Here is a 27,394-nt window from a genome sequence, read left to right as displayed (position 1 = left end):
TTAAACACGGAAGTTTTACTCCTAAAGAAACTGATAGTATGGAGGAGATCGCCTCACAGTGGCCTAAATTAAGATCATATGTGATTTTGCAAACACGCCACTAGATGTCAGTGTAAACTTTTGATCTGGACCAATTACATGCAACGATCAGGCATAACATTATGACCACTGACAGGTAGGTTCTGTATAAAGACGTCACATCTCTGTTGAAAAAACAGCATGCTGGTTAGATATGTTTTGAAGCATGGCTGTTGGTTTGAGTTGGATTAAGCTGGTCATGTGCTGGTCATAAACTGGTTTAAAGATGGTCCCTAAATCTGGTCCTGAGCAGGAGCTAGTTGCTTAGGACCATCTTAGTCCAATTTAAACCAGCAGCCATGCTTCAAAACATACCTAACCAGCATGTGCTGTTTTTCAATAGGGATGAAATAAAGCTCACATCATGAAAGAAATATCACAAAATGATACAGTCATAATCACAATGGTAATACAAACAAGTTATAGCATGTTAAAAAGACACGGATTAAAAAAATAAAACTTCTAGACTATAAAAATATTTAAAAGCAATTATTACCATGACAAGTTTCCATAGTCAACCCAGCTGTTCCTGTAATATCTTGTCCTAAAGAGGGCACCATAAATCAAATAATAAAATAATAGGCTAATAATCAACTTAAAAACAAAAACCGTAATCGTCATCGCTGTCAAATGAAAGTTAGTTTATTTTTTTATACTGATATCACGAGATGTTTTGTACTAAGACATTCTTTAAATTAGGGCTTGTGTGTTCAGAAATCTGATAATAAGCATTTTTGGATCAACAGCGTTAAATATAGGCTTAGTCCTTCTGAACAAACGTTGTTTTCATTCACACCTTCATTTTATTGCATTGTGGTTATAACTTAATGACCACACAAGAGTGTCGCGTCCCAGCTTTCTCATTGTTCGCACGGTTACACACTCCATACATTATTTTGAGGAAAGGTGAGAGAATATTTCATTTTACACAAGTACTGAAACAGGAATTGTAAATACGTTGACTAGCACGTTGTGAAGCCAATAAGAGGAGAGAACTTTAACCCATGCCCAGTCGGGGTTGGGCTACTTTGCTGTGTCTTAACTTGGACGAGAAGCGTTAGAGTCTGCAGACTGATTACGACATTAACTTAAACTCATGGCTTAAATTCTGAACGCTAGACTCAGCGAAGGGATATCCCGGAGGAAACCATGCATGCTAGATATGGAGCTCTTTGGAATACCAAGGAATTCTCTCGGATTTGGCTTATTCTCAGCATCGAAGCCCTGGTGTTGGTATGCGGTCAAAAGGGTAAGATTGCACCTCCTGCTCATAATACTATGAAGTACTGTTAATTGGAATACACTGGAAGGTAATAAATACTTACGTTTAAATTATAACTAAAAATTATGTATTTATACTTTATAAATTCCTACCCGGATAGCACACATAAATCAGTAAGACGTCTGTTTGACGTCTGCATTTACATCAACAAGACGTTTTTTTTTTAGAATGTTTGATCATCTGCAGTACATCTATAGGACGTTACCTATCAGATGTCAAAATAGACGTTTATTCGATGTCTTTAAGATGTTTATGATTTAGAATGTATGTAAAACTGACATCTTAAAACTGACAACTGACAAGCAATCTTTAACAGAGATCTTGCAGACGTGCATGTGCTATCATTGATAAATGTATACATTATATAAAAATTGTATATACACATGTCCCAGATAGCACACTTACATCTGCAAGATGTTTATTACCAGTGTTGGGGAAAGTTACTTTTAAAAGTAATGCATTACAATATTGAGTTACTCCCTAAAAAGTAACTAATTATGTTACTTAGTTACTTTTTATGGAAAGTAATGTGTTACTTTACTCTTGCATTACTTTTTAAATCTGGGTAGGGCTTGCTTGTTTGTTTTCAATATAAAAAGTTATATTTTTGGCCTTTACACACCAAAAGCCTCAGGCTTTGAGAAAAGTAAATTCACGTCTGTACAGTAGACCGCAGAAGAAAAAATATAAACTCTTCAGCAATAAAAAAAGGAAAACAAATGTTAGATTATCTTGAGGTTTTGCTTATTAGTATGGTTGAATTGGATCATTGAAGGTCGGCAGCAAAGACATACATATTTGTATTATCTAACATATTTAATTATTGCAAGTTTGCGTCATATTCTGAGTTGAATTTTACTGTTTTTATTCATTTTGAGGAATACTGAATCTGTTTTTTGTGAGTGAGATGAATTAATGCATGTTCCCATTTATTCTAGAACTAACATCTCACTCCCAATTTCTCTCAACATGGGGAAAGCAGAGCTTTTAATCAATAAATGGGGGGAAAAGTAACTGGCGTTACTTATTTGAAAAAAGTAACTCAGATATTTTTTTGTCTATTAAAAAGTAATGCGTTACTTTATTAGTTACTTGGAAAAAGTAATAATATTACGTAAATTGCGTTACTTGTAATGCGTTACCCCCAACACTGTTTATTACTGATTGCTTGATCTGGAATGCATCTGCTGTGTACAAACATCTGACTGACGTCTTTAAGATGTCCATTTTACATACATTCTAAATCATAATCATCTTAAAAACATCTAATAAACGTCTATTTGACATCTGATATGAAACGTCACTATAGATGTATTGCAAATGAGCAAACACTCAAACAACAAAAATATGTCTTGTAGATGTAAATGCAGATGTCTATGTGATGTACGTGTTATCAGGGATATCATTTTTATTTTATATAAATGTGTATTGTACTTAGAAAAATAGATAGATAGATGAATAGATAGATAGATAGATAGATAGATAGATAGATAGATAGATGACTGCATTCTCTAAAAATGATTTTTAGAAATATAAACAAAGAATAAAGTGTGTTTATAGCCATATTTGCCCATATTTGAGATCACATCAACATCCAGACTGCTGGAATGAATGATGTCTTCCTGCTCGGCCTGTGTTTAGAGAGTGAGTTAGGAAGAATGAATTTGTTTATGGTGTTTCTCAATATCTGTGGGGTCAGGATGAATCACTCCAGCCAGATTCACAGACTGTGAAGACTACAGAAAATGTTTTCCAGTCAAACGTCCACCCCCAGAACTCCACACGTACAATACCAGATGAGCCAAAGGGGAAGCTGACTGTTTTTCGAAATGTTATTGTATTGGAGTGGAAGCTGACATGTTTTTGAGAACAAGCTAATATTACATTGTTTCCAAGCTTTAGAAGATCTAGAGAGTATCCAGGATTTGCCAGAACAGGAAAAACAACTTGTCCCCAAATATTTTGGAGTTTACAGTTGTAATATGAATGGCGCAGAGGAATTGTGATGTGACAGTCTAAACAGCGGAACATCCTGTCTGCCATAGGCTCAAACCTGCAGGGACGTGCCTGCAAATCCCCTGACGAAAAAAATAAAATTACACGCTGCCTAATAGTGTAGTGCTGATGATGGATTGGTATCTATGCTCCCAGTACATTCATAGTAGCTCAGCTGTAAGGAATGTTATATTCTGTGTCAGCAAGTGTCTTAATTACACCCGGCATCCTCACGCACGGCGTGTTTTAAACACCTTGCTGTGAACTCAACTCGCAGACATCGCACAGATGTCATCACAGTGTCTGCCTGCTGTTAAATAATGTCTAAAGATTGCCTCAGGCTGTGCTTCAATGTGAATTTTATGCAGTGGTTACAAAGTAACTGGCCTTGTTAAGCTGGAGTTATTGTTTCCACACAGGTTTTTCCTAAACAATCACCCTGCCTGCCATTGGTCAAAAAAACACATAGCCACACCCCAAAAATCACATAATTGGTTGAGCCAGTGTTGCTAGACTGAGCTGGTTGGGATCAAGCAAACAGCAATATTTTTATAGCACTACAAAGCCAAAGTATTTGCACTTTTCAGGGTAAGTTAACCTAACAAAATGGCAAATATGCTGTTCAAAAGTTTGGGATCAGTAAGATTTTTAAGTTTTTTTTAAAAGAAGTCTCAAGTTCAAACGCTCACTGATGCTCTAGACGGAAAAGCCATGCATTAAGAGCCAGGGGTGAAAACTTTTGAACAGAATGGGGATGTGTACATTTTTCTTCTTTTGCCTAAATATCATATTTTTCATTTAGTACTGCCCTTCAGAGGCTACAGAAGTTACATGTTTCCTACAAGACAAATTAAGTTAAATTGACCCTGATCTTCAAATTCAAAAGTTTTCACCCCCTGGCTCTTAATGCATAGTGTTTCTTTCTGGAGCATCAGTGAGCGTTTGAACCTTCTGTAATAGTTCCATATGAGTCCCTCAGTTGTCCTCAGTGTGAAAAGATGGATCTCAAAATCATACAGTCATTGTTGGAAAGGGTTCAAACACACTAAAATGCTGGAAAACCAATTAATTTGTTGGACCTGAAGGATTTTTCTGAAGAACAGCGGGCAGTTTAACTGTTCAGGACAAACTAGGGACTCATGAACAACTATCACAAAAAACAACTGTGGATCATTCAGGTAACAACACAGTATTAAGAATCAAGGGGATGTAAACTTTTGAACCAGATCATTTTTGTGGACTTTGAGTAAACGCTTTTTATGTGAAATATCTTATTTAGGTCAGTACTAAAACAATATCATTGTATGATGCCTCTTAATTTGGTAAAATAAATAACATTTTGAATGATTCTGAAAGGGAGGTGTAAACTTTTGACCTCAACTGTACTTTGAAATATAATTTATTCTGTGATGCAAAGCTAAATATTCAGCATAATTACTCCAGTCTTCAGGAGCCTTCTGAAATCATTCTAATATGCTTAATTATCAGTGTTTGAAACAGTTGTGCTTCTTACATTTTTTTGGAACCATTTTTCTGTATTTTTAATCAATCACAGCCTTGATGAGCAGAAAATACTTTTTTGAAAAACATTAAAAATCTTACTGATCCCAAACTTTTAAATGGCAGTGCAGTTGTTTTGGAACAATTACTTATTTTAAATATTAAAACACAAAGGTTTTTCACGATTTATGAGTGGAAACCATGTTATGCATCTTTTAAATGAATGTTCTATCTGTTTTTTTTACATGGTGTATGTCTCTTACTATTGTATTTTTGATTTTGTATTAACATCTCGTCAGTGCTTCAAAAAATGCACTTAGAGGATATTTAAATGGATTTAATTATTAAATAAATTTGACTTTAATATCAACGTATGTGACCCTGGACCACAAAACCAGTCATAAGGGTCCATTTTTATACTGAAAGCTGAATAAATAAGCTTTCCATTTCCATTGATGACAATATTTGGCTGAAATACAACTTTGAAGTTTTGATATATTTACAGTAGTTGATATATTTACAAGATGTCTTCATGGAACATGATCTTTACTTAATATCCTAATAATTTTTGGCATAAAAGACAAATCATTAATTTTGACCCATATAGTGTATTTTTGGCTATTTTTGACAAGACTGGTTTTGTGGTCCAGGGTCACATATATTGTCTTATTATTTGATCTTCAAACTTTATTACCTTTATTACCTTGTACAAGATTGGGTTGAGATAATGATTATTAGCAATAAACGCCACCAGCTTCACCCACAAACCTTAGCTGGGGTTAAATACTGACTGGAATATATAAAGTCTATTGTAGATAAAATCGTCTCACCCTAATCAAACATTCAACTCTTTGACCACACTGAGTCATGCAGTAAATTGTTTGAACATTGCCAGTTAACTGCCTGACCACAAAATCGTGTTTGTTTCCAATGCGATGATTAAGATAGTTCATAGCAACAAGAGGTACAGTAAATTTAGAGATGAATTGCGCCTAAAGCAGAAAGAAGTGGACCACAGGATCTTTAAATCCTAATGATTCAGAGCTGACTATGAAATTAGGAATGAGAGACGGATGATAAACTCAGACCGTTCTAGTTCATCACACAGGGCCTAGACCATGAACGGAGCAAGAGACTCGAAAATGTTAGATAAATTTGGCCATTCATGTTGACTCTGGGATTTTGTTGTGTCGGTGATGTCATGTTTATGAATTTTGTAGAGCATGTCTGTGGAAGCTACCGTACAACACAACTAAACCCTACTGCAATTACGGCTTTTAATTAACACCAGTTATGGAAAGCCCCTCAAGTGTGACTAATACTGACAAAATTGGCAAGTCCCCTTACCACACAGGCTCTTCAATACCCAGCCAATGATCTGCCAGTAGCCACAATGCTCATACCAAATGTGTTTTCCCACAGGCTACAAACATGGCAAGAGAAACTAGTTAGCACATCTGATGATTAATGAAGTTAAGAGATCAAATGTGTGGTTTCATTATATGTGGAAACTGACCACAAAAATACAATGTGAACTAAAGATAAACTGCCTTTTGAACTGAAGAATATCATTGTGATCTTTCCTCTCTCTTTTCCCTTTAGGCAATGGGTGTGGACACACAGTCCTCAGTCCTACCAGTGGCACGCTGACCTCGCTGAACTTCCCGGGAACCTACCCGAACCACACCCAGTGTGAGTGGAGCTTAAGGGTGCCGAAGGGCCAGACGCTGCTCTTGACCTTTGGGGACTTTGACTTGGAGAGGAGCCAAGACTGCATATCTGGCTCTCTTACCATCACAGACACCAGTGGAGCCACTAGAGTGGGTATGACACTCTGCACAGAGACGCTATAATTTAAAATTCTACATTTGATAATATTATTAAATAGAGTTGAATATAATAATAGAATTAAATACATATTACATGATTGTTATTCAATACCAATCTAAGATTCACTTTGTCATATCTAATGGGGTATTATGTAAATTATATGAAACATGTAAAATGATACATTTAAAAATAAATAATATAATGAAATAGAATTTAATAATAGAATTAAATATAAATTCAATAACTGATATTTAACACCTTTCTAGGATTTACTTTCTTGTATATTATGAATATTTAAAATATATGTAAAATTATACATTAAACAATATAATAAAATAGAATTGAATAGAATAATGGAATTAAATGCAAATTAAATGACTGTTATTTAATACCAATCTAGGATTCACTTTGTCATATCAAATGGGGAATTATGTGAATTATACGAAACATTCAAAATAATACATTTAAAAATAAATAATAGAATTTAATAGAATTAAATATAAATTAAATATGTGATATTTAATACCTTTCTAGGATTTACTTTTTGTATGTTATGAATTTCATAGCATATTTAAAATATATTTAAAATTATGTATTAAATAATGTAAATAAATAGAATTGAACAGAATAATAGAATTAAATATATATTAAATGTTTGGTATGTAACACCCATTTGCGATTTACTTTGTCATATCAAATGGGATATTATATGAGTTATATGAAATATTGAAAATGATAAATTTAAAAATAAATAATAGAATTAATAGAATTTAATAATAGAGTTAAATATAAATTAAATATGTGATATTTAATACCTTTCTAGAATTTACTCTTTCGTATGTTATGAATTTCATAGCATATTTAAAATATATTTAAAAATCTACATTAAATAAAATAATTAAATAGAAATGAACAGAATAATAGAATTAAATAAATAAATATATATATATTATTATTGGTATTTAACACCCATCTGGGATTCACTTTGTCATATCTAATGGGATATTATGTGAATTATATGAAACATTTAAAAATAAATAATACAATTAAATAGAATTGAATAATAGAATTAAATATAAATTAAATGATTGTTATTTAATACCCATCTAGGATTCACTTAGTCGTATCCTATGGGATATTATGCGAATTATATGTAATATTTAAAATGATACATTTAAAAATAAATAATAGAATTAAATAGAATTTAATAATAGAATTAAATATAAATTAAATAATTGTTTTTAATTCCTGTCTAGGATTTAGTTTCTCATATACTATGGATGTCATGGCATATTTAAAATTATACATTAAATAATATAACTAAATATAATCATCTAGGACTTACTTTCTTATATGCTATGGCTGTCATAGCAATTTTATTAAATATTTAAAATGATAAATTACATTTAAAAATTAAATAAGTTAATTGAAAATAATTTAATAGAACAATATAGTAAGAAAAAAAGCTACAAACGTTGTCACTGTAGCAGTACCTTTTCAAAACGAGATGCAGCTATTAAAAAAGTACCACCCCAGTGACAGCTTTCAAACTTTTTTTTTTTTTCTGAGAGTGTACAGTTAAATCTTAATGTGATTTATTTTAAATACCAGTCTAATGGTAAAGCAACAACCAGAATTGTTATTCCTTTTCCTCAGTCTACTGCTGTTGGACAGCTGGCTTGTCTGTTGTTGATTCTGAGTGGTAAAAAGTCTTGACACATTGCTATGCCTTCTTAACCCAAAAAAGTCACAAAATTTGTATCAAAACGTACATACATTAAAGTTATTTACATCCACCTTCAGCTCAGCAATTTTATACCCACTTCATTTACAGTATGTTGTTACAGAGACATTCCAGAGATCCAACCTCATGCTGCTCTTTAGCTCCCCAATCACGTGAACATAGCATGACTGCAGTTGCATACTGCATTCCACTCTGCTGTAGCATGACGGTTGCATAGACACATAAGTGTGCATGAACAGCCATTTATGGCAGTGAGGATTGTGCAGGATTGTGTGTTCAATCTAAAAATGCATTAAATCTGTGCATGTGGTTTGTGATTCACAGGTCCTCTGTGTGGGCAGCTGTCCTCCACAAACAAGAATATGTCTGTGAGTACTAATGAAGTAACAGTGCGTTTCATCTCCGGCACTCACCGTTCAGGACGGGGCTTTGTCATGTCCTATTCAACCAATCAGCACTCAGGTAACAGCTCATCTCCTACACACATCCCACTCCATTCCAGCACCTATAAACAGTAGACAAAAAAGGAATCTACAAATCAACAAAATAAGAGCTTATGCAGTGTGGCCCCATAGATCTTCCTGCTCTGAGTGAGTTGTATATGATTAGAGTAAACACACCAGGGACTGTTTGTTCTCTAAATGTACAGCTTACTCAGTAAACATCACTTCAGCCGACACTGGGAATGGGAGAAGTTCCCATCCTAATCTCAATGAGTGTTTATTCTCGTTTGCAACATCACATGAACCGCCCTACCGGAGGTCGCGCACACATTGTTAAATAAACATCCTTACATATATCACAGTAAAGTAACATTTAAGGGTCAACCTTTACTTATTACTATATAGTAGGTATAATCAGAGTTTTTATATTTAACTAAAACTGTTATGTTTTTATAAAAAGACCAAGGCGCATTATGTAGGTTATACTACAGGGGACTTTAATGGATCGGTCTCAGATGTAGGGATTTTAAAATGTGTGTTAGGGTGACCGACTGGAATGCAGCTCTGCTCCTTGGCTGCATTTCAGAGTGTTTGCTTTGTAAGCAGGGCAGCAGACTGCCGCTCCTGGCCTGAATAAGGAGAGGCCCCTGTGCTAGGGCACACACTGATGTAGCTGGAATGCTGTATGCTCACTCCTACTGCATTGACAAGCACAGCATGTCAGCTTAACCATCACCTGACCACACAGTAGAAGCCACTCATGGCCGTTCTTGACTGGCTGACATGCATAATTTAAGAATTTCTGTTCTTCAGAAAAATCTTTCAGGTCCCACAAATTCTTTGGTTTTCCAGCATTTTCGTGTATTTGAACCCTTTCCAGCAACTCATATGCAATTATTACAGATGGTTAAAATGCTCACTGATGCTTCAGAAGCACAAACCATGCATTAAGAGCCAGGGGGTGAAAACTTTTGAACAGAATGGAAATGTGTTCATTTTTCTTATTTTGCCTGAATATCATATTTTTTTTTTAACTTAGAACTGCCCTTTAGAGGCTACAGAAGATAGTTACATGTTTCCCAGAAGACAAAATAAGTTTCAATTTACCCTGATATTCAAATTCAAAAAGTTTTCACCCCCTGGCTCTTAATGCATCATGTTTCCGTCTGAAACATTAAGCATTAGAACCTTCTAGAATATAGAAATTAATACCTTTATTTAGCAAAGGATGCTCTGAATTCATCAAAAAGTGATTATAAATATATTTATAATGTTACAAAACATTTCTATTTTAGGTAAATGCTGTTCTTCTCAACTTTCTATTCATCAAAGAAACCTGAAAAAAATGTTTTCAACATAATAAAAATAAATGTTTTTCGAGAAGCAAAGTAGAATATTAGAATGATTTTTGAGGGATTGTGTGGCTGCAGTAATGATGCTAAAAATTCAGATGTGAAATCACAGAAATAAATGCCATTTTAAAATATATTCAAATAGAAAACAGTTATTTTAAATAGTAAAACTATTTCTAAAGTTTACAGTTTTTTTTCTGTATTTTGGATCAAATAAATGCAGGCTTGGTGAGCAGAAGAGACTTCTTTAAAACAACATTAAAAATCCTACTGTTCAAAAACTTTTGACTGGTAGTGTATTTTAAAATGTAACTTATTCCTGTGATAGAAAAGCTGAATTTTTAGCAGCCATTACTCCATTTTTCAGTGTCACGTGATCCTTCAGAAATCATTCTAATATGCTGATTTGGTGCTCATAACATATTTCTTGTTAATATCCATGTTGAAAACAGCTGTGCTGTTTAATATTTTGGAGGAAACTCTTTTTTTGACAACATAAAAGTATTTACTGTCATTTTTGATCAATGAAATGCATTTTCACTAAATAAAAGTATTTTTAAAAAAAATCTTTCCTACAAATCCATAAGCATGGAGTGAACTCCAAGTTGCTCCTGAGATACCAGGAGTGGTTCATATCTTCCTTCCTTTTCTGTGTATTAAGTTGTTTATCTAAAGCCCTAGACAACTGTGCAATGTACCAAATGTGACCCTGGACCACAAAACCAGTCACAAGGGTCTTTATATATCATAAACAAGCTTTCCTTTGATGTATGTTTTGTTAGGATAGGACAATATTTGGCTGAGATACAACTATTTATAGATCTAGAATCTGAGGGTGCAATAAAAATATATATATTGAGAAAATCGCCTTTAAAGTTGTCTTAGCAATGCATATTACTAATCAAAAATTACGTTTTGATACATTTATGGTAGGAAATTTATAAAATTTCTTCTTGGATCTTTACTTAATATCCTAATGATTTCTGGCCAAAAAAAAAAAAATCAATAATTTTGACCCATACAATGTGTTTTTGGCTATTCCTAAAAATATACCCATGCTTCTTAAGTCTGGTTTTGTGGTCCAGGGTCACAAATGCTGACCTTCCTGTGATCATATACTGATGCATCGATTTCATAAAACAGTTACGTCAAATTAGTTTGGAAAATGTAAACAACACAAAGCAAGTGTATATAAGCACATGTTCTGTATTGTAACTCTCCTGTTCATGTCAGTGCCGTTTCTGTTCCATAGAGCTCATTTCATGTCTGCATCGAGGGACGCATTTCTCCTCTCAACAGATTAGGTAAGAAAAAATCTTCAACAATAACATTACATGAAAGCAAAATAACACTTCATCACTCTGAATAGTCCCACTCTTTCTTGTAGGGTACATATTAATGTTTAATATCTGAATCCTGGACTCACTTGTGTTCCAGTGCATTCTGTCCTGCAGGCTGCAAAGGCGTCACAGGAGAAATCTGGGGCTGGCAAGGACAAGGATACCGGGATGTAAGATGGGATTTTTGCAACTGTGTGCAGTAGTGGGATTATTAGTCATAGCATTTGAATTTACAACCATTTATGGATGTTTGCAAAATATTACAACAGGCACTTCTGATAAGAGGAGTGTAACGCTGAATGACGCATGTATGTGTGTATGTTTATGTTTTTCTAGACCTCAGTATTATGCAAAGCTGCAATCCATGCGGGCGTTATTTCAGACAGTTTGGGAGGCATAATCAACGTGTCTCTGCAGAGGGGCATTACCTTGTATGAGTCAAACTTCGCTAATGGAGTACTGTCGAAAACGTGAGTGTGCGGCATGAGTAAATTGGTGGCACTTTAGTTTGAGGACCAATTTCCACTGTTAACCACCAACTACAACTTTAATAAACTAATTTGCTGCTTTTTAATAGTTTTTAAAGGAGAAGTCCACTTCCAAAACAAAGACTCACATATAACATACTCACCCTCTTGTCATCCAAGATGTTCATGTCATTCTTTTTTCAGTCGTAAAGAAATTTATGTTTTTTTAACATAAGTTCAAAATCGGGGCACCATATCAGTCCATTATATGGAGAAAAATGCTGAAATGTTTTCCTAAAAAAACAATTCCTTTACGACTGAAGAAAGAAAGACATTAACATCTTGGATGACAAGGGGCTGAGTACATTATATGTGAATCTTTGTTTTGGAAGTGGACTTCTCCTTTAAGGGGTAGGATTAAGGGATCTAAGATGTCTAAGGTCATGCAGAGCAATGCATTATTATGTTCTTTATAAGTACTAATAAATAGTCAATATGCTTGTAATATGCATGCTAATAAGTAACTAGTTAATAGTGAGAGTTGGTCCATAAACTAAAGTGTTACCTGTAAGTCATATATATTAGACACCTCGTGGTGTGAATGCAGCTTTACACAAAAACAAAGGTTTTCAGTTACTGAAAACTATTTTTAAACTTTACAGTTACTGATGTAATTTTAGAAATGTGTTATTTACAGTCAGCTATGATTAAGTTATTCAATAAGTTAAGAGTTCCAATAACAGGAAGGCCACAAAGCGAGTAGCATTAAGCTTGTCATGTGATTTCACCATAGTGACCTCCATGAGAAAAATAAATAATAAAACTGAAAAAAAGAAATATTTTCTGCTCATCAAGGCTGCATTTATTTGATTAAAAATGCACATAAAATAGTAATATTGTGAAATATTATTGCAATTTTAAATAGTGATTTTCTATTTTAATATACTTTAAAGTAGAATTTATTTCTGTGACAAAAAGCAGAATTTTCAGCATTGTTACTCCAGTCTTCAGCGTCACATGATCCTTCGGAAATCATTCTAATATGCTAATTTTTTAATCAATGTTAAAAACGGTGGAACCCCTTTGATGAATTCTTTGATTAATAAAACGTAAAAAAGAACAGCATATATTTAAAATAGGAATCTTTTGTAACAATATACACTGCCGTTCAAAATGTGGGGTCAGGATTTTTCTTTCTTTGTTTGAAAGAAATTAATACTTTTATTCTGCAAGGATGTGTTAAAATGATTAAAAAAACTGATAGTAAATACACAGGTTCCAAAAAAATATTAAGCAGCACAACTGCAGTGTATATGTGTGTAATATATGTCTTTTTTTCTATTTTTTACAGTGGTTCCTTGTCAGATAAACGGCTTGTCTTCCACAGAGGTAATAACTGTTATTTCCCTGTAGTTATTTTTTATTATTTAAATTAATAGCAGGTTTTATTTAGTAGTAACTTTATGTTATGACAGGCTGATATATTTGAATTGTGGCTTTGCATTGCTTTAATCTATTTGTAATAATACATCTTCAACTGCAAAAGCATAATACCAGGATTGAGTCTGCGTGTCAGTGTTGAGAAATAAATTACAGTTTATCTAACACACGGTTACACCTGCTACATGATACTCAACCTTTAACATGCTGTTAGTGCCTATTTGTAATTATACATTTCTAGAAGTTAAACACTAACAACTGAAAACTAACAATTACATTGTTTATCTGAGGTGTAAGAAAGTATCATTTTTACTTGTTTGAGCAAGTTCTGTTCTCTTCCATGTGCAGAGTGTGACAGGGAGCTGAAGGTGGTGGCTTATAACACTTCTTCAGTGTGGGAGGAGGTGAACAGACTAGGTCAGAGGGTCTCGTGGTCTCCGGGACATGAGGGATCTCAGTGGGCCGCGAGCTCTGGGGACCAGCAACCGTGGATGGAGATTGAGCTGTGGAACAGGAGTAGTGTCACAGGTCAGAGGTCAACCTCTAATAATCATTCTGCAAACCTTAGCTGAGCTATTACAGCAAAAACAAGTGTTACAGACACAGCACAATAGTGCTGTCAAAATTAGCACGTTAACGTAGGAGATTTATTTAGTCGCAGAATGTTTTTAAACACATCAAACGGGAGACTTTTTAGACGCGCAATCTCACTTTACTCAGCACCAGGCACTAGTCAAACAAGCGCGGGAAAGGTACAGGTGACGAACGAGCTTCAGTAGAACAACAGTGAACTGTGGTGATGAGATGTTGTCAGGCCATATGCCAGTAAAAACAAATTTACCTGTCCTGACAGCCGTTATACTGTGCTTGTAGCACGCACACTTCAATTGCACGCACAAATGTGGCCTGTATCATTTCATATAAAAGCATGAATGAAACTATGAGTATGCATGGCAGATCCGCGTCACGTTCAGCAGCGGCAGCTCTTAAAGTAATAGCAGCCAAGTAAGCTAATAACCCAGCTGCTGTGTTGTCTATTAATCAAAAAACTAAAGAAAAAAAAACTTTTGTAGGATTAAGGATTCATCTATATTTAATATTTAAAATGTTAGTATTTAGTGTTTGATAACTTTATTCCATTTCTATGCATTTCCTACTTGCTGAAGGGTGCAGGTAAATAATGGGTTTATGTGAAGATTGTTTTATATTCGTTTTATTTTTTTTAAAAGTTTAATAAATGTTAAAATTGATAGCTCTCAATTATGCTGTAATGTTGATTGGTTATAGTCAATGGTTAAATATTAGGAAAAAAGAATTTCCTAGAGACATCAGTAATTTTGGTATCAGTGATACTCACCTTCAGTCATAAAAAAATTAACAAATATTAAAAATATACTGTCTTTGTTGTTTCTAAATTAATTTGAAGATTGATTGTGAAATTATTGCAATATAAAAATATATTTAAAACTTTAATGTTAGGTAATTTCCGAAAAAATGTGCGATCAGTTAGTTATTTTTTTAATCGATTGACAGCACTAGAAAAATCTAATGTTTACATCTGCTTTCAGGCATCATAACAAAGGGTACACCACATTACTACATTGAATCTTACACCCTCATGTTCAGCAAAGACCGAAAGAACTGGAAAGTCTACAAAGCGGCATCAAGCAAAGAAAAGAAGGTACGTATTGCTGCATCAGATAAACAGTTTAAACTGTGTTGCACATTTGTGACCCTGGACCACAAATCCAGTCATAAGTTTACATTTTTTTAAATTCAAATCACATCATCTGAAAGCTGAATAAATGAGCTTTCCATTGATGTATGGTTTGTAGGACAATATTTGGGTAAAATACAACTATTTGAAAAACTAGAATCTGAGGGTGCAATAGAAAAAAATTGCCTTTAAAGTTGTCCAAATAAAGTTCTTAGCAATGCATATTACTAATCATAAATTAAGTTTTGATATATTTACGGTAGGAAATTAAAAAAAATATCTTCATGGAACATGATCTTTAATTAATACCCTAATGATTTGTGGCATAAAAGAAAAAATTATCATTTTGACCCATACAATGTATTTTTGGCTATTGCAACAAACATACCAGAGCTACTTATGACTTATGGTTTTGTGGTCTGGAATGCATTCTTTGTAAACAAATTCTAATAGTTCCTCTTTTATGTTTATTACTAAGTTTTTCTTTTATGAAATAAATAACTCATCCCTGCATCATATAAGCTGAATAAAGTCCATAAAGTCCATGAATAATGTCCAGTCTTACTAATTTTGGGGTGCTGGTGTTTGTACCATGTCACAGTTCTTCACAAAATATGTGCATTTTGTAGCATTTTTGCATTCAAAAGACATTTGTAAGGTAAAGAAGTCTTGTATTATTCACACAGATAAAACAGGGGTTAGAATTGTACCTTTTGGGGTACAACAGCTTATACGTATTACTACTCTAAGGTACTAATATGTACCTATTTGGGGTAAAAAAGGTACAAAGACGTGCTTCTCCAGCAACAAGCTGTTGTACCCTTAGTTTTCTGTGTGTTCCTTAAAGGAATAATTCACCCAAAAATAAATAAAATTATTCACCATCATGTCGTTCCAAACCCGTAAGACCTTCATTCATTTTCAGAACACGAATTAAGATATTTTTGATGAAATCCGAGAGATTTCTAACCCTGCATAGACAGCAACGCAACTGACGTGTTCAAGGCCCAGAAAGGTAGTAAGGGCATCGTTAAAATAGTCCATGTGACATCAGTGGTTCAACTGTAATTTTATAAAGCTATGAGAATATTTTTTGTCAACTGACATGGAAAAGAAGAAATTGTTGAATGAAGTATTTTTTTTTTTGCGCACAAAAAGTATTCTCGTAGCTTTCGAAAATTACAGCTGAACCACTGATGTCACATGGACTATTTTAATGATGTCCTTACTACCTTTCTGGGCCTTGACCGTGTCAGTTGCATGGTCAGAAAGCTCTCGGATTTCATCAAAAATATCCAGAATACTAGTTGTTCAATTCTTAGCTGATTTTTTACATGTATGAATGATTCTGAAGACGTTACTTTACACCTAAGAGATATAGTTAGAGAAAAATCTTAACTTATTTAAATTTTAGCTCATCAAATTTCATCAAATTACGTATTATTTTTCAGCAAATCCTTTTTCGAAAAGTGTTTTTCTTCTATTTTAAGGTGTTTGAGGCCCATTCTGATGGTCATGTGACGGTGCTCAACAGTCTGGTTCCTCCAGTAGTTGCTCGCTACCTCCTTCTGAAACCCCAGAAGTGGAATATCAGGGCCTCTGCACTGGTTCAAGTGCTGGGCTGCCCTTCTGCCCCCCTCAGACCTCGTTCCCCTGGAGATGGTGAGGATCTGCTCCAGAATTTCTTTTAAAGTTCCCTTATGCTGCGTAAACTTCTGTTTAAATATTTTTTAGCACATACTGACAATTAAAGACCATTGTGTTGGTAAATTCCAGCCGCACTGTGGTAAACTTTGTACGAATAACGTGAATTCTTAGTCTTTTAAATGTGTGATGAATTCTTTTGATTTTTTTTAATCAGAATTGAATACTGAGAAAGCAGTTGTCACAGAGATTGTGCCTCTAGACACGCTGCCCACTGAAGGTCCTGTCATCACAAGAAGCTCAGGTAATCTGCTAATATGATTGCTAATACTAACATAATGATGGGTAAACTCGTAATAGATTTGTTTTAAAGGCTGGTTTTTATTATTATTTTCCTACAGGCCCCAGTCAAGCAGTAATATTAGTGGCAGGCATGGTTTTGGGAGCCGCTCTTTGTGTGGGTTGTCTGCTCGCTGGGCTTATTTGGTGGAAAAGGTAACACATTAATTGTTCTCTATAGAGAAGAATATAAGAGAATTACTATATAAGAGAATTAGAGAAAACAAACAGAGCAGATATATTAACCTAACAATAACTGAGGTTGTCACAGCAACCTTTATGAATTTTCTAAAATGCATCTAAAACATCTGGAAAGTAAATTTTATAGTTTTCATTAAGAAAAATCAAAGGCAGGGTTTATTTACTATACCATAAATATGATTGGTCAATAATTTAGGTGAGGTGTTTAAATGTGGTCAATTCTAATATTTTGATACATATCTAAACATATAGGAACAAATTAAACTCTGATTCACTGGACAAAATTTATGATTCTGTTTCATAACTGTTCTATTTGAAAATGTCATGCAAGTTGTTATATTAAATGTTATTTTACCTTAAACTGTGTTTTGTAAAAATGATTATTTTATTTTATTTTATTTTATCTTTTTAAAATTAATAACAATTTTATATTTATTTATTTTTTAAATCAGTAGCATTACATTTTAATTAATTTTTATTTTATTTATAAAGCACATTTGATGTGTGTTTTGTTTTGGTTAGTGTTGGTTTTTATTTTATTTTATTTTATTTTTTAATGTGATTTGGTTTATAAAGCACATTTGCTGTGTGTTTTGTTTTGGTTACTGTTGGTTTTTATTTATTTTTTTTTTTTTTATTATATTATTTTAAATCCATAGCATTATTTTAAAAACAATAGCATTTTAATTTATTTAATTTTATTTGAAATAAATAGCATTACATTTTAATTTATTTTTATTTATTTATTTAAAAAAACATATTTGCTGTATGTTTTGTTTTGGTTACTGTTGTTTCTTATTTTGTTATTATTTTATTTTACTATTTTAAATCAATAGCTTTATTTTTAAATAAATAGCTTTTATTTTATTTTGTTTTATTTTATTTTTGATATGATTTTATTTTAATTATTGATTATTAATTATTAATTATTTAATTATGATTATTTTAATACAATCAAGGTTGCCCTCAGTTGAATTAAATATCGTATCATTTGTTATGCTCCGTCATGAAAATTATTGTATTAATCAAAACTCAATAATTAGACATATGCTTTTGTATCATTTCTCTTCATTTAAAATCAGTTTTATTTTTAACTAACTAAAAAAAAAAAATATATATATATATATATATATTTTTTTTTTTAGTTATATTAATATTATGTCCGCATGCTATATTTTAGTTTAATTTTAATTTAATATAATTTTGATTTGCATTATATTATACATTTTTAAAATATGAAATAAATTCAATAGAAAATATACATTCATTATTTTCTCTCTTTTGATTTTGAGGTGAAATATGACCTGTACATCTCCTTGACAGGGTTTGTGATATTTACCTTTGTTTTTATTTCAGAAAAAGAAATGCACAAATAAAGAAATGCTGCGTTGACCAAGGTAACCTTTTGTGCTGTCTCTCCAGTACAGTTTTTCCTGTGCCTCCCATGTGTTGTTGGTATTTCCTGACTGACTTTCTTTGTCTCTGCTTAAGGCTGTCAGGGTTTCCACGGGAAGAAGCTTCCATGCACAAACCCAGAGCTTGTATCGTACCCTCTGGTTCGGAACATCCACGACGCTCTTCCCAACCCTCCTCTCAATGGTAAGACATCCACAGGGCTTTTCAACCCAGTATAGCGATGAATACCGAAATTCATGAAGGAATGTTTGAACCGACAATCGAGACAAGGCAGTGTTTGTCGAGAGGACGCCGCTGGGTACAACAGTTCTCAGAATCAGATCAACAGCCCTCAGACGTCGCAGTAATATATAGCAGTGAATAAGAGGGTTAATGTGGCTCAAACAGCAGGATGGAAACAGAGAGAAAGCCAAGTAGTCATTCTGACCCCTTTGTTCGCTCGCCCCGCTCTGTGTGCTTTTGCTCAGCTGAGCTGCCAGTGCAACTCAGAAGAGACATGACAAGCAAATGGCTTTCATTCTGAGCTCATTCCTGCCCAACAGTTGCTCAGTGGAAGCATAAACATGTCTTTCTTTCGACAGCGGTGCTTCTCTGAAAGGCTTCTTTAATTGGAGCCCAAATTAGGGGCATTCAAGCCAGAAGAACACCCTCCTCACCACCCACTGGCCAACAGACCCTTCAATAAGGGCTTCTGGGACGAGGAGGACAGAGGGTCAGCGGTCAGGACAATCAGAGTCCTTTCTAAAGTCGCTTCAATTAAAACAGCTTCGACCTCTTAGCATTCCTGCTGAGTGAGTGAAGGACTGAGAGAAGGAGAGAGGGGAAACATGGGGCCCCTTTCAGAGCCCAAACTACTGTTGGACGCAGTGCAGTGGGTGAACAGTGGGATCATGTGGGAACTCATTAATGCCTTGATATGAGTTGGCCGAGGGAAAAGGCAGCGCTCTAGGGATGAAGGCCAATCCAAGGAAGAGTTTATTCTAGAACTCGACCAATATGGGTTTTTGGGTGAGAAAAAAGTGCACTTTCATAATGTACTTAAAGTGCTCTATTTTAACACACTAATTTTGTACTTAATATACTAAAAATTATTCTTTAGTACTTCTTAACATTAAGATTGTACTACAAGTGGTAACTATATTATTAAATACTAATTATTAAATTAAAGTTCATATTCATGGAGACCTCCTTGGCTGGTATTACTACAGTGACTTGGGTCACCAGTAGCAAACAATGAAGCACACTTAACGCTAACTTAGTAATTGGTGACACCATTTAGTAGCATTTTATCTGCGTTATATGTTCTGTAAAAAAAAAAAAAAAAAAATACCATGAACCCCACTGGTCAATAATTAAGGTTTTTAAAGACTTTTAATAATTAATATGAAAAATATTTTTATTTATTGTTTAATCTTATTTTTTAGACATATATAAAACATGAAATATACACAAATTTCAGATTGTATTTCATCACTTTTTATAATTAAAGAAAATGTGTAATTGATCATTTTTTGTTATATTATCATAAAAATCAAATGAAAATAAAATACAAATAAATATAAAAAGAAAATTATATGAATATTCAAAAATAATTATTAATGTTTATATCAATATAATTAATAAAATTAAATATTGTCATGTTTAAGAAGTATTAATGCAATGATCTATAATTGGACAGTGTTTTTAATATCATTTATTACATTACATGACATTTTTAATCAAGTAAATAAAATGTTAGTTGTTATTTTTATATTAAATGAAAAAATATATATATATAAATATCACAACCAAAATAAAAGTTTGTTTATTATTTGTTAATTTAATAAAAAATAAAAAATGTGTACTGTATGTTTATATGTATATATAAATACACACATATACACGCATTTAAGAAATATATACAATGTCAAATATTTAAAATTTTAAATATATGACAAATTTTAAAATATTAAAAACAAATTTTATATATATATATAAATATATATTAATATTTCATTTAAAATATTACACTTTTAATTAAATAAAATGGTTTTAAAATAAATGTTTTAAAATGTTATAAATACAATATATTTATTTAGGCTGTCAAATCGATTAATCGTGATTAATTGCAACCAAAATAAATGTTTGTTTACGTAATATATGTGTGTACTGTATATATTTATATGTATATATAAATACACACACATACATGTATATATTTAAGAAATATGTCATACGTATTTATATTTTATATTTATATTTTCCGAAATATATACATATATACTCATAGTACATACACACTCTTTATGGTTTACAGTATATATTTTGAAAATATTTACATGTATATATTTAATATATTTATATTCACATAATTCATATTATATATAAATCAATTTAATATATACACATAACATATTTTTCTTCAATATGTACACAAAAACTTTTATTTTGGATGTGACTCTCACAATTACTAATTTCCCAGCACTAATAAAAATAAATACCTAAAAATAATAATAATAATAAAAAAATGTGTATAACAAAATACTGCATAACAATTTACTGAATGCGCAGGGCTGGGTACAAAAATGTGCCATTAAATGTTTTATTCATTCAAAATTGAAAAAAATATAGGTTGTACATGTCCAGATCGCAAGAAAGTTTGTACTTGTTGAATCTTGATCACCCTTTCTCAGATCTAATAGTGTTTACACTCTTCTATAACATTTCTCGCTTGTTTCCAGACTATGCTGAGCCTGATGTAGTACCAGGAGGGCAGATGATGGGACTCACATTCCGCCCCCCGATAGAAGAGGGCTACACCGTCCCCTTCTCCCTCAACCACTACGACACCCCCGGACAACTTCCCGAATACGCCGACCCCCTACCACCCGAACCAGAATACGCAACACCCTTCAGTGACATCCCCACAGACTCAACACTGGACAGCCGACAGAATAAACCTGTGTGTCGATCCACACAAGGCACAAGAGCAGAGCTGAGCAAACAACAATATGACTGCCCCGCACACAGAGTGATCTCAAACGGGTACTGTACTCCAGTCTTACATGGTACTAGCCAACATAAGGCTAGCGTGATTTACTTTGAGCCCCAGACGGTAGAACCACTATTGCATACCTACCATGAGCCACTTTGAGCCAACATGGCATCTACTGAAGCCAGTTTGTGATGTCTGTGCTGTTATACTGCTGTTTATAATGTAACCTAATGAATTACGCTGTGTTAGATAGCATCAGGGATCGGCGTGTAACAGGAAAGGATTATTTGGGGGGTTGCGAAAGTGTAGGATACGGGATAAGTGCTTTTGTGAGGAAAGCTGTATTGTTCGGATGACCATGTGTATTTTTATTTAATGTGGGTGTTTTATATCTGTAACTAATCAGAATATACTCCATGAGGATTAGTGTCTGTGTGATTTGAAACCACTAAAGTATTCAAAAATGTTTTACATTTTTTATATAGTTCTACAATAAATTTGACATTTTTCATACCAAATCTCAAGTGTTGATACAAAACCCTGTTGTTTTGCATACTAAACTGATTTAAAAGCATATAAAAACTCTCCACACACATACAAGGACATGCAATCTTAAAAAGTTTTTGAGAAATAATACTTCCTTTTACTGTATAAACCCCACCTGTTACATAACCCCACTTCCACTTCACATGAACTTCACATGAACGACACAAATCGAATCAACACTGGAAGGTCTGAATCTACAACATTCAAACACAAAATCTTTCTTCAGAAACAGGTACAAGTCTTAAATGTAAAACTTGAAGATTTGTTTATTTAATTTTTTGTGTAATTTAAATGTAGCCATCTGAATATCAATTGTAATTTGATTATCATTTGGTTCTCACAGGTTGTCTGGTTTGGTTTTTAAGGATCCTGGAGCAATGTCAGCTGTCATGAATGGTACTAAGTGTTTGTACAGTTTTAAAATCGTAATGATAGGTGAAGATAATGTGGGCAAGTCGTGCATGCTGTATCGATACATAAATGGCTCGTTTCCAGAGACAATAAACTGTACCATGGGAGCGGACTTCACAAGGCACATCCTAGAAGTGGAGCCTGGGGTGAGAGTACAGCTACAGATTTGGGATACGACTGGTAATAAAGCGTTTTGGTAAGTAGTGATAATACACAGCATCTGTATGCTCTCCAAAATTCTTTTTAAACCCCAAACTAATCATTTGAATGATTAGTGGAACTGAAAAAATGTCAGTTTCCCCTTATATATCCTGAAAGAGAGTGATTTAGTTGTTCCAAATATATCTAACACCTCTTCAAAATATTGGATGAGAAACAAATTTGTAGTACAAAAACAAAACAACGCCAACGTTACAAAATATTGTACTATAAAGTGTATAAATCACTCGTTTTCTAAAGAAACGCTGTCCAACAGCAACACCAGCAGTTAGAGTTACTGCGGGAGTGGGGGAAAGTCACAGGAGAGGAGGCAATGCCTCTATCACGATATGATTGGATATGACTGTTTATGCTCGGCTGTGATTGGTTCATGCGATAAATCCGGCATAACGGCGTTAAAGGAGAAGTCCACTTCAAGAACAAAAATTTATAATGTAGTCACCCCTTGTCATCCAAGATGTTCATGTCTTTCTTTCTTCAGCCATAAAGAAATTATGTTTTTTAGGAAAACATTTCAGGATTTTTCTCCATATAATGGACTGATATGGTGCCCCGATTTTGAACTTCCAAAATGCAGTTTAAATGTGGCTTCAAACGATCCCAAATGCGGTTGCAAACAATCCCAGCCAAGGAAGAAGGGTCTTATCTAGCGAAACGGTTGGTTATTTTTCATAAAATTTTCAATTTACATATTTTTTAGTGTCAAACACTCGTCTTTTTTTTCTGGTTCATGACAGTTAGGGTATGTCGAAAAACTTCCATCTCATGTTCTCCCTCATCTTCAAAATCGTCCTATATCGCTGTTTTACCTTTTTTGTTAAGGGTGTTTGATCTTCTTTGCATGTTCTCTTTGCAAAGACTGGGTCGGAACTTCTGCAGCGATGTAGGATGATTTTGAAATGATTTTTGAAGTTGAGGGAATATTTAAATTGTATTTTTTTTAATGAAAATAACCGATTGTTTTGCTAGATAAGACCCTTCTTCCTCGGCTGGGATTGTTTACAACCGCATCTGGGATTTGGGTTTGAAGTCGCATTTAAACTGTATTTTGGAAGTTCAGAATCGGGGTACCATACCAGTCCATTATATCGACAAAAATCTTAAAATGTTTTCCTCAAAAAACAATTTCTTTACGGCTGAAGAAAAAAAAACATGAACATCTTGGCTGACAAGGGGGTGAGTACATTATCTGTAAATTTTTGCTCTAGAAGTGGACTTCTTTAATGGGAAGACTAATTAAAAACTCACACACTTGGATATAACCTTTGTTACATCAAAATAAGACTTAAAATGTAATGAAAACATGATCTCTGGGAGTTCTAGTGAGTAATCCGCTTGGTGAAATTTGAAGTAAACTTGCCTGTGACTAATATTTACCCAGCTTTGATGACTGATGATCCGAAAAATTTAAATAAAGTTAACTATTAAAAAGAATAGCTGAACATAAATTCACAAATAGAATACATTGTTTAAATTGTGATTATTTTGGAATAAATGTAACTTTTTTTTTTTCACTTGAGATTCATACTTGGCTTGAAAATATAATATTTTTTTTCTTTTCCTGATTGTGTAAAAGTAAGAGTAAGATTTTAATGGCTCACCAAGCCTGCATTTATTTGATTTAAGGTACAGCCAAAACAGTAAAATGTTTTCAAAATTGTACTGTTTGGCGAGCAGTAGAAATAGCTTTAAAAAAAATGTGTTTTGCTTTTTACTTTCCTTTTTCTCAAAAGAAAAAAAAACTAACAAAATCACAATGGTTGTTCAAACTTTAATAAACTTATGTTTTCAGGAACCATCAGCTTGTCCAGTTTTACATTGCTCAGTCAGCTGGATGCCTGCTGGTGTTTGACCTGGGCAATCGTGAGACTTTCAGTTTCATTAAGCGTCAATACACAGAGGTGTGTAATACAGTGAATCCATACACTGTCCTCTTTGTACTCGTGGGACACAAGTGTGATATAACAGAGCGGGAAGTGAATCATGAGGAGGTGGAACAGTTCGCAAGTGAATTGGGAGCGCCGTACATCGAGACCTCAGCCAGAACAGGTCACAATGTGGCAGAAGCTTTTGAGCTTTTAACCCAACGCATTTATCAGGGCTATCTGAGTGGAGAAGTGCGCTTACATGAAAGCTGGGGCAAGATTCATGAAAACAAGACCAACAAGGATGAGCCAACTGAAAACGGCAAATGCTGTGTCTCATAAATCGATACGAGACTGCATTACATTTCCGTTGATGGCCATTTGAAGTAGCCATGTATTTTGACAAAATAAAAAATATTTAAGACATAAACCACTATAAATCACAAATACATTTTATTATATTAAAGTAGATGTTGTGCCAGTGATACGTTTCTTTTAAACTGACTTGAATTTTGTTTTACAACTAATAAGTGTTTTGTAACTAATATATTTGCTGTGATTAAAAATACTGTTTTCCATGCTTCACATCATTCACTCAAGTAGAAGTACATATACTTTAAAAATATTCTGGTAGAAGTACTGACTGCACTTTTTTACTCAGGTTGAAGTAAAGAAGTATGAGCTCTGACATGTACTTAAGCAAAAAGTACCCATTAGTACTGCCTGTTTTATTGTCACGCTGGTAACTGGACCTCACGTCATATTGACACTTTAATACAAAATAACTTTAAAATTTTGTTAGCTAATGAATGCATCAAGGCTGAACAACCACCATGTAGAACAGGGCAGGACTTGGACAAAAATTCAGGCAGGTGAAATTTCACACTCATCCAGGCCACCCCATACACCCACAACAAATTCTGAAACCACCTATTTTTTGTATGGCCATCACATTTAAAAAAAAAAAAGGTAAAACCTAATAATTAAACAAAAAATTTAAAGGTTCTCTTGAACTGCACCTTCATTTCCATTTTCCTTTTCAGTCTCTTTATTTTCCATGATATCTCTCTGCATCTCACTTTGTGTGTTTACTTTTTTCCACTAATTTTCTTGTCCTTTTATTACTCTTACCTTTATGAGCAAAAAAGATGGAATATTTTCAATGGTTTCCACTGAAAAAATGCCAGTGATTGCGCTGGCGCCTCCATGTCCTGCAAAGCGCGCCTCAGCTTCCCCTCTCCGCACAAATGATTGGAGATGCGCCTAATAGCACACATTTATAGGTTTAAAGATTATAACATTGTTTTATACTTTAACTGTTTTAAATCTATTGATTTTATTTTAGGCAAGTCGTGATGATTTGAGAAGGCAAAATTGATCAAACAGACTATGATCAGTCCTCCGCTGGCATTTTGGTGTTACTTTAAAAAACAAAAACTTGCTTTAACGAACAAAAAATGCTTTAAACGTTTTTCTAAATTAACTTAATAAAAACAGTGCGAAAAAGGCAAAATTGAATCAAACAGACTATTCAGTCCTCCGTTGGCCGCTTGGTCGTTACTTAAAACTTAAATTTAACGAACAAAAAAAAATATTTAAACGTTTTTCTAAATTAACTTAATAAAAAATGAAAAGAAAATTTAATCACGTTGCCATTACATAAAAACTGAACCATTTTAATAGCTGAAACAGTAGTATAAGCTATTTTGTGAGAAGAGGGGAAAAAGACGGGTCGCTAAAAATTAATTCTGCCTTGCTGTCCCTGAACAGTTACATTTGTTTTTAAACCACAATGCTTGTCCACTGTGTTTCCACAACTTCCACTCCATCATCAGCTTTACTAAAATAACCTAGCTGGGGATTTGACTAACTCAGCCCCCTTTTATAATGGTGTTTTTTGTTTGTTTTTAAGTAAAAAAGTACTTATCGAAGATTGTTCTATTGCGTAGGCTATTTCCAGATTATAGACATACTAGTTTAGCTGTTTCAGCACGGCGCGACAACTGTCGCGTCCCGTTTAGACACGGTGTGAGAGACTAAAACAGGCCCGTCTACTGGAGCACACATTGAATTGGGACATTTTGCAGACAAAAGTGGTTCAATTTTCCTGACTTCATTTGATATCCACCGTATTCTTCAACGCGGAAGTAAGCCTTTATGGGCGAGACTTCAGTCACAATTTGGTCAGTTACCCGGATGCGCAATACTCGGATGTAAACAACATAATGGATTACAGGGTTAATGTACTACTGAATACGTTGTTCTACTATTTTATGCTGTCTAAACCACGGAAACGACGTGTGAAAGCTGCTAAATCATATAGAGAAGGACTTAGTAAGCAGGAAAAGGCGCAATATTAAAAAAAAAAAAAAAAAAAAATAAAGTTAACCGGTGGTAAAGATGCATACAAGCAGTATTAATTAAGATATTAGCCTAATATTTCACCTACCTGACCGGAAATGATGAGAACAAACATGAATGTGGTCAAGATTCTTGCGCTGGAAATCATGGTTCAGTTTGGTCAACCACAAACGCCTTTTGTTCCTCAGATAGTATTTTGCACTCTTCTCCTTGATTTGTTTTAACTTGTG

At 33.6% G+C, this 27,394-nt stretch overlaps 2 protein-coding genes across 3 annotated transcripts; both read left to right on the top strand.

The window, feature by feature from the left end:
• Positions 1 to 1,101: 1,101 nt before the first annotated feature.
• On the top strand, positions 1,102 to 22,266 carry si:dkey-34d22.1 (discoidin, CUB and LCCL domain-containing protein 1). 2 transcript variants are annotated; one of them, XM_051132205.1, is made up of 15 exons: positions 1,102 to 1,327; positions 6,458 to 6,679; positions 8,754 to 8,891; positions 11,477 to 11,528; positions 11,662 to 11,734; positions 11,901 to 12,034; positions 13,383 to 13,420; positions 13,820 to 13,999; positions 15,040 to 15,152; positions 16,679 to 16,850; positions 17,050 to 17,136; positions 17,234 to 17,327; positions 18,729 to 18,769; positions 18,864 to 18,971; positions 21,509 to 22,266. In XM_051132205.1, exons 1-15 carry the CDS (start codon positions 1,228 to 1,230, stop codon positions 21,919 to 21,921), a joined length of 1,965 nt encoding a protein of 654 aa, XP_050988162.1. In that variant the 5' UTR covers positions 1,102 to 1,227; the 3' UTR covers positions 21,922 to 22,266. The 2 variants fall into 2 exon arrangements, with proteins under 2 accessions (XP_050988162.1, XP_050988163.1); XM_051132206.1 differs by lacking the exon at positions 1,102 to 1,327 and having other exon boundaries at positions 6,552 to 6,675.
• A 152-nt stretch (positions 22,267 to 22,418) lies between these two features.
• LOC127178981 (ras-related protein Rab-39B-like) lies at positions 22,419 to 25,302 on the top strand. Its single transcript, XM_051132209.1, has 3 exons — positions 22,419 to 22,540; positions 22,652 to 22,915; positions 24,731 to 25,302. The coding sequence occupies exons 2-3, from the start codon at positions 22,686 to 22,688 to the stop codon at positions 25,143 to 25,145; spliced, it is 645 nt and encodes a 214-aa protein (XP_050988166.1). The 5' UTR covers positions 22,419 to 22,540; positions 22,652 to 22,685; the 3' UTR covers positions 25,146 to 25,302.
• Positions 25,303 to 27,394: the final 2,092 nt, after the last annotated feature.

Source organism: Labeo rohita, chromosome 16 (genome assembly GCF_022985175.1).
Source record: "Labeo rohita strain BAU-BD-2019 chromosome 16, IGBB_LRoh.1.0, whole genome shotgun sequence".
Lineage (NCBI taxonomy): Eukaryota > Metazoa > Chordata > Actinopteri > Cypriniformes > Cyprinidae > Labeo > Labeo rohita.
This window is presented reverse-complemented; position numbering and strand designations above follow the sequence as displayed.